We start from the raw sequence: 13,692 nt of genomic DNA, 5'->3' as shown, positions 1-13,692 counted from the left end.
TGTCAATGTGGCTAACACGCTAACACAATGCAAGGGCAAAATTTAATAATGATGTTTAAAAAATCCTTCGATAGCTTCCTGTTTCTATCCATCTTTGAGATCAGCAAGGGAAATTCTATCCACTGTTGCATCAATATGCAAGATCAGGTGGGCAGATCGAAGGATCGAAGAGTTGGTACCTTCGTGGTGGTCAGTTGAGATCTGTTGGTATCCATCTATCTCCACTTACTGAAATGCTAAGGTTATTTTCAACTAGCTCATGTTAGACCTATTGAAAGCAATGGACAGGGGATGCCAGGAAACAGGGAATTATGTTCACATGTGGTGGGAGTGTAAATATGTACAATTTTTTTTGGCAAAGGGTTTTTAAGGAGATAACAGAAATCACTGGGTTACAGCTGACCAAAAGTCTAGAGGTAGCATTATTATAATCAATTTACAATGGAGTGGAAGATTCACAGGCTATGAAGGACTTGCTCACAAATTTATTGACAGCTGCATGAATTATTATAGCTAAGAAGTGAAAGGGGCAAGCAGAATATAAAATGGAATAATGGTATAAAGAGGTGTGGGATATAGCTGTTAAAGATAAATTAACATGTGCCATTGAGGTAAGATGGGATATATGTAAGGGAAATTATTTTTGAGGAGATATGGAGGGTGTTTGTAGAACTTGTACTGTTAAAACGGAAAAGGGACAAACAATCGTAAGAGGTGCTGAATTTTTGGGAGGCTGGATAGTTACAATGGGATGGTATCAGTGGTGGAGTGCACATTTTTATTCTTAGTTATTTATTATTATTACTTTTTTAAAAAGAAGAAGAAGAAAGCAATGGACAAGTCATTCAACACCGTGTATTTTGATGGAACTTTCCTGAGAATGAGTTTATTGGATGCAACCCATCATAATTTCAGCTATGTTTGTGTGTGGCTTGTCGCTCATACATTAGCATGTTCTAAACTACAGATTCTGAATACATTTCATACGTTTTCTAGGCTTCCCTATATGCAAGTTTTAATTGCCTTTCTAAGCTGCCTTTTTAGAAAGAAAAAAGTAGTGTTTTCTTTTTGGTTTCCACTTGGTACTGATTTTATATATCTGGTTTAAATGCTTAACATAGTTTGGTTGGTGTGGGTTTTTTTTAACCACAGGCACCATCTTCTATTGAAGTTGGGACAGCCTCCTCCCACCTCTGCCACCCAGAAGACCACTCCAGATTAACTCTAGATTTTTGCCAGGCTGAAGGAAACATCTCTCACCTCCTAGGACAAGTGAAGAAGATAATGTATAATGATCCCTGAAGCTGGATCAAGCCAAAGGCCCATGTTGTCCAGCATCCTCTTTCCTGCAGTGGTCAACCAGATGCAGTGGTCAACATAGGGACCATAGCTCTTTCTCACTATTGTTCTCTTCCAAGTGGCATTGGCGCTCTCAGGTCCCAATTGTGAGTTCCCCATTGAGGCATCTGGTTCTGCACTGTGAATACAAGAAGCTGAATTAGATGGGGCTTTGGCCACATCCAGCAGGGCTTTTCTGATGTTCTCAAGCTATTCAAGGACACCAATTTCATCTGATACCGGAGATGTCTCAGAAGGTGTATGCAAAAAGCTTTGATCATGTCCTAGAGTTCCCTACACTGATGAAAGAGCTTTCATGATCTCCATCTCCTCCCTCTGGGTGTTTCTGATTTAAAACAGCAGATAAACTAGAGCAATTTGACTTGAGGTCAGCAAAATTAAAAGGAAGGGAGAGGGGAACAAACTGGTGTCAAGACTATTTGTGTTGCATTATTGAAACCACTTAATTTTGTGACCTCCCTCTTTTGTGCTTAGTAAAGTATTTTGCACATGAAATTGTTGACAACTAAATAAAATGTTAGCTGGAAAGAGGCGGTCTCTTGGTCACAGGAGTGGTTGACAGAACTGTATAAAAACGGAAACTTCTCCCAGTTCCTCCAACAGCTTCATCTGACTCTCTTGTCTTCATTACATCTTCTCATAGAAGCAGGTAAGTCCATTTCCTTGGGCGAATATTTCTGAATTTATCAAAAAATTCACATCAAATTAAGACTAGATGGATTTTCCAGCTTCACACTTTGTAAGTGCATTTAATATGATATTGCTAGAAGAAACTCTAATTCAGTATTTTTTAAGGACAGCTGGAAGGTGCCACCAGCTATCTATCTTCTTCCTTCCTAAATGATATTTAAACAAACATACACACTTCTGTCTTTTACAGCACAAAACTCTCCATTTCACTCAGAAGTAAACCCAAATGTGTTGTGCTTAAAGGTAAAGGTAAAGGGACCCCTGACCATTAGGTCCAGTCGTGACCGACTCTGGGGTTACGGCGCTCATCTCGCTTTACTGGCCGAGGGAGCCGGCGTACAGCTTCCGGGTCATGTGGCCAGCATGACTAAGCCGCTTCTGGCGAACCAGAGCAGCACACGGAAACTCTGTTTACATTCCTGCCAGAGCAGTACCTATTTATCTACTTGCACTTTGACGTGCTTTTGAACTGCTAGGTTGACAGGAGCAGGGCTGTCTTATTTTTTTCAAGCTCAACCCCCAACTTGCTACACAATGGTATACTGTGGTCCAATATGTTCAAGATACATGCCGATAGCATTGCTGATAAAACATGCCTTTTCTTAAAAGAACTTTACTGGGTTATCTCATCATTTTCTTATATTTCAGAACATCAGTACTGCGGGTAGCCAGCATAGCACCTTCTAGATTAAAATGCCAAGAAAGGGGGTCATTCCTTAGTGCTGCAGCCCATGTTTTGCATGCACAAGGTCCCAGGATCAGTCCTCTACATCTCCAGGTGGGGCCAGTAATTTGTCCCATGTCTGGAACCCAAGAGAGTCATTGGCAATCAGTGTAGACCATGGATAGGCAAACTAAGGCCTGGGAGCCATATTGGGAGCCCAATCACCTTCTAATCCAGCTCATGGATGGTCCAGGAATCAGCATGTTTTTACATGAGTAGAATGTGTCCTTTTATTTAAAATGCATCTCTGGGTTATTTGTGGGGCATAGGAATTCGTTCATTATTTTTTTTCCAAAATATAGTCCGGCCTCCCACAAGATCTGAGGGACAGTGTACTGAAAACGTTTGCTGACCCCTGGTGTAGACAATATTGACAACAAGGCCCACATTTAGTATCACTTTGATTCCCCTTCACCTGCACCATATCTGAAATTTTTCATTCTTTGCCTTTCATGATCCATGTTCAACTCCGTTCTGCAATTTTATGTTGTGTTTTGCTTTGGATATAATTTTTTTATTCCATTTTCTGTTTCACAATTTCAGATAAAGATTTCACGTACTTAAAATATCAGTGACTTCCTGTCAGGGACTGGACTGAGGAGGAATGGTGGAGACCACCCCCTTTCCTCCTGAAACTTCCATAGAAGAGGGAAAAAGCATAGAATTACAACAGTGGGAGGTCATAGCTCAGAGGCTGCAGAGGGGAGAAGCTGGGAAATATCAGGAGAGGAGCAGAAGGAAGAAGAAGCACCAGGGGAGAGACAGCTGACTGAGTGTCTTTAGAATGCATTCCAGACCCTTCTCTCTCCCAGAACCTGGCAGGCATTGAAAGTAGGAGAGCAGAGAGCTCAGAGGCAGAAGGCACAGATAAGCCACCATAGAGATGACATATAATAGGAGAGATGGAGGGGGTGGGGTTTTCACTCAGAGCACCATCATTACTCCAAGAGGATACATTTCTAAGTAAAATACCTTGGTAAGAACTTTTTGTCTATCTATTCAGGGATCAGATTCCCTGAAGCCTGACACTTCCCTTCTTCTCTTTCCATGGTTCATTTTGCATATCTTATATCCCTGCATATCTTACAAAAACTATACCAATCGGTTTTCCGTTATTACATCCATCAAAAATTATTTGCACTGTTGAATTTATCTTCATGCTGCCAGAGTTTTCAGCTGTACACATGCTATTTTATTTTTTTAGATTCATCTTCAGCCATGGCTCACTGTGGCCCTTCCTGTGCCGTCCCATCCTGTGCTTCCACCCCCACCGTTGGATTTGGCTCTGCAGCTCTTGGTAGACGTGGAGGTCTTGGCTACAGATTGGGAGGTCTTGGCTACGGCAATGGAGGTCTCGGCTATGGCTATGGAGGTCTTGGCTATGGTTATGGAGGTGCTGAAAGAGCAGCCAATCTTGGTGTCCTGGACGGAGTCATCCCTTCATGCGTCAACCAGATCCCACCAGCAGAGGTCGTGATCCAGCCACCTCCCAGTGTCCTGACCATCCCAGGGCCCATCCTCTCTGCCAGCTGTGAGCCTCTGTCTGTTGGAGGCAACACTCCATGTGCTGTTAGTGGTTCTGGAATCGTAGGGGGTTATGGCTATGGTGGGTGGGGCTATGGGTCTGGCCTCCTTGGAAGCTCTGGGGGCTGGGGCTATGGTTTGGGCTATGGAAGGGGAGCACTCCTTGGAGGGAAGGTCGGGCGTCGTGGTAGCATCTGTTCTTAGGCCAATTAAACCTAAGAAGCATATCCTGAACTGATATCCAGGGAACTTGATACAGATCCATTCGCTAAGGTTTAGAAGACCTGCATCCAAGCAAACCGCTGCTGAAGTTGAAGCCTCTTAATTCCCCCCTCTGTATTATGAAGTTGAGAAGACCAAGAACCTTCTACAATATGCACCTTTTTTGCCTATTGTACAACTATCCTTTCTTTTTCTTTGACCTTTTCAATAAAGCTTGTTCTGCATTCTGATAACCTGTGTGTCTTTGTTTTTAAAACTCCACCTCCAGTTTCTCATAGCAAGGTGTCCAAGGTCTTACCCAATTAAAATTGGAGTATTGAGGGCTGTCTTTCTCTCTTGCACCCTGAAGGGTTTACATGGAGTGTGGAAAAAGTATGTTATATTCCTCTAGAAATACCATTCTCCTCTTATTCAACATAAGTACAGGATCTCTCTCCAGGGCACCCTGACTGTTTATACATTCAGAGAAACAACTCATAGTCGGGGTTCAAACGCAACTTTTGCTGCTCGTTAAAGGACCAGGAAGGATGGGTTAAATAGGTGCAAGGAAGCAGTTGTGCCCCTTCTCCTGATTCCTCTTTGCTGTCATTTGGGGGAAGTGAGTCATAATTAAATCATATGAGTGGGGGAATAGATTTCTCATAACAACTGGGCACGTTATAGGGTTCAAGAAGAGTCACTGATACACCTTGATTGGAGGTATCAAGTGACCCTCTAGAGTCTAGACCAGGGGTCAGCAAACTTTTTCATCAGGGGGGCGGTCCAATGTCGCTCAGACCCTGTGGGGGGCCAGACTATTTTTTTTTGGGGGGGGGGGAAATGAACGAATTTCTATGCCCAACAAATAACCCAGAGACTCATTTTAAATAAAAGCACACATTCTACCCATGTAAAAATACCAGGCAGGCCCCACAAATAACCCAGAGATGCATTTTAAATATAAGGACAACTTCTACTCATGTAAAAACATGCTGATTCCCAGACCGTCTGTGGGCCGGATTTAGAAGGTGATTGGACCGGATCTGGCCCCTAGTTTGCCTACCCATGGTCTAGACATTACTGGACTCCAGCTCCTGTCATCCCTGTCCTTGGTTCAGGATTGCTGGATCTGGTGCAAGTTAGAGTCCAACAACTTCTGCAGAGACAGAGCTTCCCCATCCCATCCCATCCAATACCTATAAACATGAAGTGGGAGTCTTGCCCTAATGGTGAGAACTATGGACATGGAAAGAACAGAAGACGAGAAGAAGAGAGAGCCCTGCTGGGTCAGGTCAAAGGCCCTTTTAGTCCAGCATCCTATTCTCATAGTAGCCAATTAGTTCTATGGCAAACCTGCACACAAGACATGAACCCAATATCCCTCTCCCACTTGTGATTCCAAGCAACTGGTGTTCAGAGTCATGCCGTCTCTTGTACGAGTGTAATATATAGCCATGGATGAAGTCAAGGTCTAAATGCATTTGATATTTTTCAACAAGTGCTAAATAATTTAATCCCCCCTCCTCTTATTTGTTCAGAAATACGTTTCTGTATAACCAGATAGGCATAACCATGTTGCGTGTTGAGTCCCACAGTGCCACCCCCAAAAATAATTCACACTGCACACTTCAATTTTTGTTTAAGTTTTTGGCATAATTTTGGCCACAACTTTATTCAAATACAAAAAATGTGAGTGGTTGCTTAGGCATTGGTTATGACTATCTGTCCTTGCCCCCCAAGGACAGAGCTGGTCCCTTCCGGACACCACCGGAAGCCAGCGTGGGAAACAAGTATTGGGGAGAAATGAGGCTGGGAATCAATCCAACACTTCTCACCCTCATGTTCCGGTGGGGCTTCCACGGCCCAAGTCCGGCTCCACGGACAAGGACGAAAGAATGGCAAGCCCCTGGATTCCTTTAACGGAATTCCCTTTCCACATCATTTGGAGGGATAGGCACCTTACCCCTCCAAGCACCAATTTAACCAATGCCTAACCGCCATGGAGCCCTCAGCTCACCGCCAAACCACTCACAGCCCCAGCCAAGACCTCAGCTTGGCGGCCACCGCACCTATCCAAGCCTCATTCCCTGAAGCAGCAAGGTGCACGCCATCAGCTCAGAAAAAGGATGGCCTCTGAGAGGAAATCTCAGGATGAAAAATCACATCTCCGCCCAGCTCCAAGATCTTTTTTGACATTGCGGAGTTGATGCGTTTTCTGGCTCTCTCAGTGGCGGCTGGGCAACGACTGCCCCTCCAAGCACGCCTTTGTAGCAGCCTTGACCAAAATATTTTCGCTCTTGGCACCATTGCCCGCAGCGCCTCCAAGTCCGACAAAATTGCAGCACGCAGGGAAAAACAGTCCGTAGAAACCAGGTCGTTCTCACCCAGCTGCACCACAATGGCCGATGGGGGTCCTTCCCTTAGCAACTGCCTCCGGATCCGAGGCAGGAGCTCCGGCCAGCGCATTCCCCGTCTGGACAGCCAAGACAACTGAATATGTGGAGGAAGGCCAAGACCTGGACCCTTTTCCGACTGTGACTGTCGTGCTGCTACACCAGCCCAGTGGATGATGCTGTGCCCCACCATCCAGATGCGGACAGCTGCTAAACCTAAGATAGAACAAGCAAAATTTGTAAGACACCAATAATGTTAATGAACATAACCTTTGAATGCATCCGATTTCCAACGACCTGTATTTTATTTCCACTGCCTTATTAACACGCTTTCCGGCCTTCTCGGTGGTAGTTTGTCTAGGCATTGGTTCCCGACTAGCTGCACCTGACCTCAGCAGGGCAGCACTGACGACTGGGCCCCACCATATCGTCAGTACCAGCAAACATTGTGGGGGAGCAATGAATCCCAAGGCAATCGCATCCCGCCAGGTGTTGTTCCCCATAGGGGACAGATGCACCCCCCATCTGCCCTAAAGAGGGCAACAGCCTTGAAGAAAATTAGGAGGGTGCAATATTACAGAACCACCTAAAGCAAGGACCTATTTTATTTTATTTGTTATTTTATTTACTTTATTTATTTTATTCTATTATCCACCGCCTTATTAACATGATTCCTGGCCTGCTCGGTGGTAGTTTGTCTAGGCATTGGTTCCAGACTAGCTGCACCTGACCTCAGCAGGGCAGCACTGACGACTGGGCCCCACCATATCGTCAGTTCCAGTAAACAGCATGGGGGAGCAATGAACCAGGATCAGACTCAAGCTCACCCCAAATGCTCCCAGGGACTCTGGCATGGCCCTAACCCTCGAAAGGGGTCGACAAAAGCATGGCGAATCCTTGGATTCCCTTAATGGAATATCTTTGCGCATTGGAGGGGACAGGTGCTCCAACCCCCCCTCCAGACCACCTTGAACCAATGACTTAAATTATTTTGAGTCCAGGGAGAGCTGCCATCAACTCAATCCAAGCCCTCTTGCATGCAGGAATGCAAACTTATGCTGGAGGAAGACAGCAAACATTCTCGCCCAGCTGTACCACCAGCACTGCGGGAGGACCTGCACAGGTCACACTCGACCGCACCAAAGGAAGGATCTCCTCCCAAAGTATTCCCCATCTGGAGATCCAGTATATGTTCACATGGGCAGGAAGACTGAAATGGCGCCCCAGTCCAAACTCGTCAACATGCTTGCCAGCCTAGAGTACAATGCTGTGGCCCAAATGTGCACAGCTGCTCCTATGAAAAAAGAAAAAGAAAAAGAAAGAAGGGGGGAAGGAAAAGGAAATAACAGACAAGCATCAGCACAGACATCATTGTGACACTTCCTGATATAACCCTTGTCAGCGTCAGACTTCCAATGACCCGTATTCACAATCCTGTCTACTGACAGGCCCCCAGTGTGCAGCCTTTGCAGCAGCACCTAATCGTAAGGAATGAGGCGCACGACTGGTGCACGACGTAATAACTGGTGCACGACGTAAGCACATTGATGCCTGGCTAACGGGAACCCATTTTCATGCACTAGGAGTGGGCCAGCCCCAGGGAATAAAAAGCCAAATATTCTCTTATCCATAACCGGGCAAGGGCCCTCCTCACCTGTGGCGGGAAGCCTGATTGTGGCACTCCTGCCCACTAAGTCTGTTTTAGCGTTCCCAACTCTAATGACAAGCTCCAAAGGGTAAGGGAAAGTCCTGAAGCAATAAGCCTCTGGACTCTCAGCCCCGTGCTGGCTCCAACAACCATTTTCCCAACCCTCAGTGCGAAAATGCAATGGACTACTGAAAGGAGTCTCGCCTTGATCTTTAACCAGCAAACAAGTTTTAACTTGTTGCAGATACTGCATAGGTAAAAATTGACCGACTTCCTGCCCACTGTCCTATGAGGTTGGAGCCTATTCCAACCTTCCAAGGGCCTGCTCACTATAAACCTTATACAAGGGTCTCTGAAAAATAAAGCTTCAGTGTAACAGACATTGCAGCGGACTGAATTCTGATAGTTATAACCGCATGCCCAATCTGCAGCAGGTGGACCAAATACTGCAGGATCTGCTCAGAGGATGGGGGCCAATTCTTCTGAATGGCTGAGAACTGCCAGCTTAAGGCTAAGAAATCCATCCAGGCCTTCCCCTAATAGGTAAAAGCAGAAGGGGAAATGGAAGCTGCCGCTCTCTGTAATTACTAATTGTTGTCAAAATGCCACAGGTGGTCTGGAAAAGTCTGGCAATAGCTGAGTCTGGAGCCCAGGATCTGAAGCGCTTCATCTGAAAATCGGATAGAGTGTCAGCGACATCATTAGAGGATCCCGTAATTTGGAGAGTAGAAAGCACAGTATTAAACCTTAAGTGGCGCAGCTCGAAAGCATGAGCAGAGGGGCGGAGACTGTGCTAGAGCGTGAGGACTGTTTTGCCAAGACACTCACCACTACCTGGTTATCAGACCAAAAGCAGATCCGATGGTCACTGAACTCCTCGGGCCACATGTGAACTGCTACTACAATGGGGAAAACTCAAGAAAAGTTATGTCACATGATTGCCTCACCACACCGGGCTTGAGGCCATAGCTTTGCTCACCAGCAGCCCTTGAAAATAAAAACCAAAGGGCAAAGATCCAGCAGCACCAGCCTGAACCTGAGAATCCCTGTGCAGGTTCAAGGTATCCTGCCATGGTGAACTACTATTGCATACATTCAGTGTGTGTAAAGTAATTCCAAATTCATAAATTAAGCTCCCACCCTAATTAAACACTAAATACAGTAAACCAGGCAAAAAGTATTAGATCAAAGAAAATAAATTATATGGAGGAGTGTTTTCTTCAACTTTCTTATCCCCCCCTAAATATTTTAAATGTCGGACTTCCGGGTTGACGCGATCTGGAAATGGCGGATTCCCTCCGAGCTGCGGAGGGAATCGGCTCTACCGAGGACGGGTCTTTGCCGCGCCGGCGACGCGGGGACCCTTAAAAACCGCAGGCGCGAATGCCTGCGGACTGAAGACTCGGCGGGTGCCTTAAGCGCCCCCCCTGATCCACGAAGAGCCTTTTTAAAGGCTGCGGAGAGGATACGGGGGTGGCGTGGCACTGAGAGTCGATCGCTACCTCGGTGGAGCGAAGCCGCGAGCCATGACCAGAGAGCGCTGACTTCCTTCCTTGAAAATTTGGACTGAAAGAATCACCCGTGAGTAAGACGGATTGGGACTTTAAAAAATTTACCCTGAATTGGAGACGACCGGGGGGTGTGCTAAAAGGAAGTCTGCACCCCCCCCTTGCAGACGATCTACGCAACGACATAAGAGCTAAGCTGGAGAGCCTACCCTTGGTGGGGTGAGTTAAAAAGGACATTAACTTTCAAGATTTGGCTAAAGGAAATTTTGGGCTGGAGAGTGGAGTTTTGGAAACCTTCTTTTTGTTTTAAACAACCCCCCCTCCCGGGCTCGGGAAAGTCCTGCCTTTGTGCCTGTGTAAGAGCTGCGGAGTTTGACAGCTGTCAAAGCTGTCAAACAGGCGGCTTAAAGTGGAAAAATCGCTATTTAAGATCCCTCTGGACTAAGACGAGTTATAATTGAGCCAAAATTGTTGGAAACAAAGTAATAATAATTTGTTAAAGGACTGTTGGAGAAAAGACTAATAAGTAACCAGATTCCCTCTAGGGGGAATTCTGTGTAACTACAATGGATACAATGGCTGTGGAAGGAAAGTTACTAGTGGAAATCGAAAGGATGTTTCAATTGGTGGGAACCTTACAAGAGCAGAGCTTGGCCATGAATAAACAACTTGTGACTATGACCTTGGGAACAGGCAACTCTGCTCTCTGTATTGAGGACCCGAATGAGAAAGAATCCACAGCTGAATGGGAAACAATATCTACAGAGGTGGAAGAGACTAAACAACAAGAAAAAGAAGAAGTAACCTTGGGAAGTAACAACCAAAAGCTGACATCTGTGGAACACAAGCAAGGAGACGCTGGGAACTTATCTACCACAAGTCTGCGAAAGACACAGAAGAAGAAGGAGGAGGTCCCGGGACAATATGGAATACAGGAACTTAAAATAAAGAAATATGACTGGGGCCTCAGTTTGGACTTTGATTCTGAAGATACAGGCTTTGTGGAAATTTTTCAGCAGTTACTTTCAAATCTCCTTGTGGGAAGAGAATACATTTTGATGGTGAAAGAACTTTTTCCAGACTCGACGACTGACATAAAGGACTACCAACAAGACAGGCGGAGAGGGACTGAAATAGACTTGAAAGCCTCGGACGTGAGGAACCCAGGCTGAGAATCTCGAATTTGGATTTCTATTGGGAAGGGACAAAAACCGGGGATGGGAGGGAGGGAAGAGGAGATTCTTAAAAACTCTTAAGACTTTTAGGTTTGGTTAATATGACTCTTAATTAAGACAAAAAGAAAATCGATGGAAGAGAACTTAAGTCCAACTTAGGAAAATCAATTTTTATTATAAAAGAGGTAATAAGATGAATAAGATGGTTAAGAGGAGAAACACCAACTTGCTGATATAATCTTGGGAATTGGGATGCACGAGGGGGGGTGGGGGGAAGTCAGGGAACAAAGTTATGAAATGGGGATTTGCTGATTTTATACATGTTTTTGTTTTGTGTTTTTTCTTTGTGTGTGTTTTGTTTTTATAAAAGCAGAAAACCAAATAAAAAATTTTATAAAAAAAAATAAATATTTTAAATGTCCATCTTTTAACTATTTTTTCCTCTCCTTGCTGGCTAGCAAGAACTCTTCTCTGACAAGTTGCTGCAGTCAAAATGGCAGCTTGGAACTTCCTCATTTTTTCAATTTTGCTGCCTTGGCAGAGCCTTGACATGACATGACTTCTGGTGCTTCATAAGGACCTGGAAGTCATGTCAGAGGCCTTGCGGTGCAGGTGCTGAGCACCCACAACAATGTTTTGTGGGTGCCCTGGCCCCCAAGAGTTGGTGCCAGTGCCTGGATGCTTTCCTGTGTTCTCTCAATCTCTCCCTTCCCTGCCTCTTACTCTGGGTCCTTCACCAACAATCCATCACTTTAATGTGTGTGTAATTCTTGGGTCCCAATAATGGCCCATAGCTGAGGACACCAAGGAAAACAAAAGGGGGCTGGGAGCCAGGAAAGAATATAAAAAGAAGAAAAGAAAGAAGGAAGAGAAAGGCACAGATTTTCCATCTGCCAGTTACATAACAGAAATTGTTCAAAATATTCACTCCAAGAAAGCGTGTTCTCCTTCATGGAGACCATGTGTTGCGGTGGGGGCTGACAGGATGCTCCAAAGTTGTGGGGCGGGCTAATTGATCATTGGCCACTGTTGTGATTGGGCTTCCCTTGTTGTTGGGATGATGTTGCCATTTGATGATTGACAGGCAGAAATGTTAAAATTCCCTGCGTGAGGCGTAGAGCTTCCTCTTTTCGTTCCATGCATCGGATTGCCCGTCCCCCCTCCCTATATTTAAGGGTTGTTCGCCTTGACCTTGCTATGCCTTTCATGGGGTCGTCTGCTCCTGGGGCAGGGGCTGGGTAGGAATTTTGTCCATCTGGCTGATTGGCTGGGGCCATTTGGTTTTTGCCTACTGTGTAGCAAATCGTCACAACTTGTAAGGTTGTGGTTAGGCATTGGTTTATGGTTTGGTTGGTTGAGGGGCATGGATTGGCTGTGCCTGACCCTCTAATGCTGCTGCTGCAAGGGATTCCGTTAAAGGAATACAAGGGCTCATTATTGCTTTTGTCCGAACCCTGTCAAGGGGCTAGGGCCACGCAAGAGCCCCTGGTTGCATTTGGGGAAGGCTGAGGGCAGGCTCCCTGCTCTGTCGCTACCCTCAAATTTATTCCCCTTTTCTGACTTTCGTAGGCTTGCGAAATATCAGTCTGTCCCCCACTGGGGGGCAGATAGTCGCAACCAATGCCTAAGCAACCACTCACATTTTTTGCATTTTAATAAAGTTGTGGCCAAAATTATGCCAAAAAACCTTAAACAAAAATTCTGTGTGTTGTGTGAGTTATTTGGGGTGGCCTGGGGACCTTGACATGCAAAACATCCAGCTGTTCTAATTCCTGCTAAGCAATATTTTCCCAATCCCCAGATTCTATAGTTTCAATATAGGGTTTCGCGCTAAGTATACAATTCCTGGTAAAAGGTTTCTGCAATTTCTCGCATCTTTATCCTTATATTTAATTGATGGAATAAACATTTGGATCTGTTTATCTTTCAGATGTTTTGATAGTGATTTAGATGGTTTATTGCTGTATTTCAACCATCTTTGATTTTTTTTACAGTTGGCAAAGCATTCCAGTTTTTCGGCTTGGATATTTTGAATGTTCTCTGTTGTTCTTAACTTCATACATCATGTTTGCTTATGCTAATGTGTCTTTTCTTAATATTTAAACCATTTTTTTCTGCTTGAGAGAATCTCTTATACATCTCAGCTGCTGCTATTTTTGTTTTGTCAGAACACCTCTGATATAAGATTCAGTTGCATCCCATACATGGCCATGGTGTTTATGCACTTTTAAAAAACCAATCTAAATATTGTTCTATTTGTGTCTTTCTATCTGCTCTTACTGATATACTGTTATTCATTCTCTAGAGTTTATTATTACAATTATTTGACATTTTGATGTTCAATTTTATTAGTGCATGATCTGCATAAATCTTTAGTAATACTGGAATAGATTTCACTCAAGTGACCAAATTAGCAGATATTTTAAAATATCACATTCAACAGGATCTATGAGCTTGCAAGTAAAATGTA

General features: G+C 44.7%; 1 protein-coding gene across 1 annotated transcript; it reads left to right on the top strand.

Moving 5' to 3' along the window:
* Window positions 1-1,912: 1,912 nt before the first annotated feature.
* Window positions 1,913-4,752, top strand: LOC308575246 (uncharacterized protein). The gene is made up of 2 exons (XM_081173892.1): window positions 1,913-2,008; window positions 3,978-4,752. The coding sequence occupies exon 2, from the start codon at window positions 3,992-3,994 to the stop codon at window positions 4,499-4,501; it is 510 nt and encodes a 169-aa protein (XP_081030018.1). The 5' UTR covers window positions 1,913-2,008; window positions 3,978-3,991; the 3' UTR covers window positions 4,502-4,752.
* Window positions 4,753-13,692: the final 8,940 nt, after the last annotated feature.

This window comes from Podarcis bocagei (assembly GCF_964188305.1).
Source record: "Podarcis bocagei genome assembly, chromosome: 16".
In the NCBI taxonomy this organism is placed as follows: Eukaryota; Metazoa; Chordata; class Lepidosauria; order Squamata; family Lacertidae; genus Podarcis; species Podarcis bocagei.
This window is presented reverse-complemented; position numbering and strand designations above follow the sequence as displayed.

What these genes read in the sequence shown, in the direction of transcription:
- LOC308575246 (XM_081173892.1), top strand. Translation starts at nt 3,992, where the DNA reads ATGGCTCACTGTGGCCCTTCCTGTGCCGTCCCATCCTGTGCTTCCACC.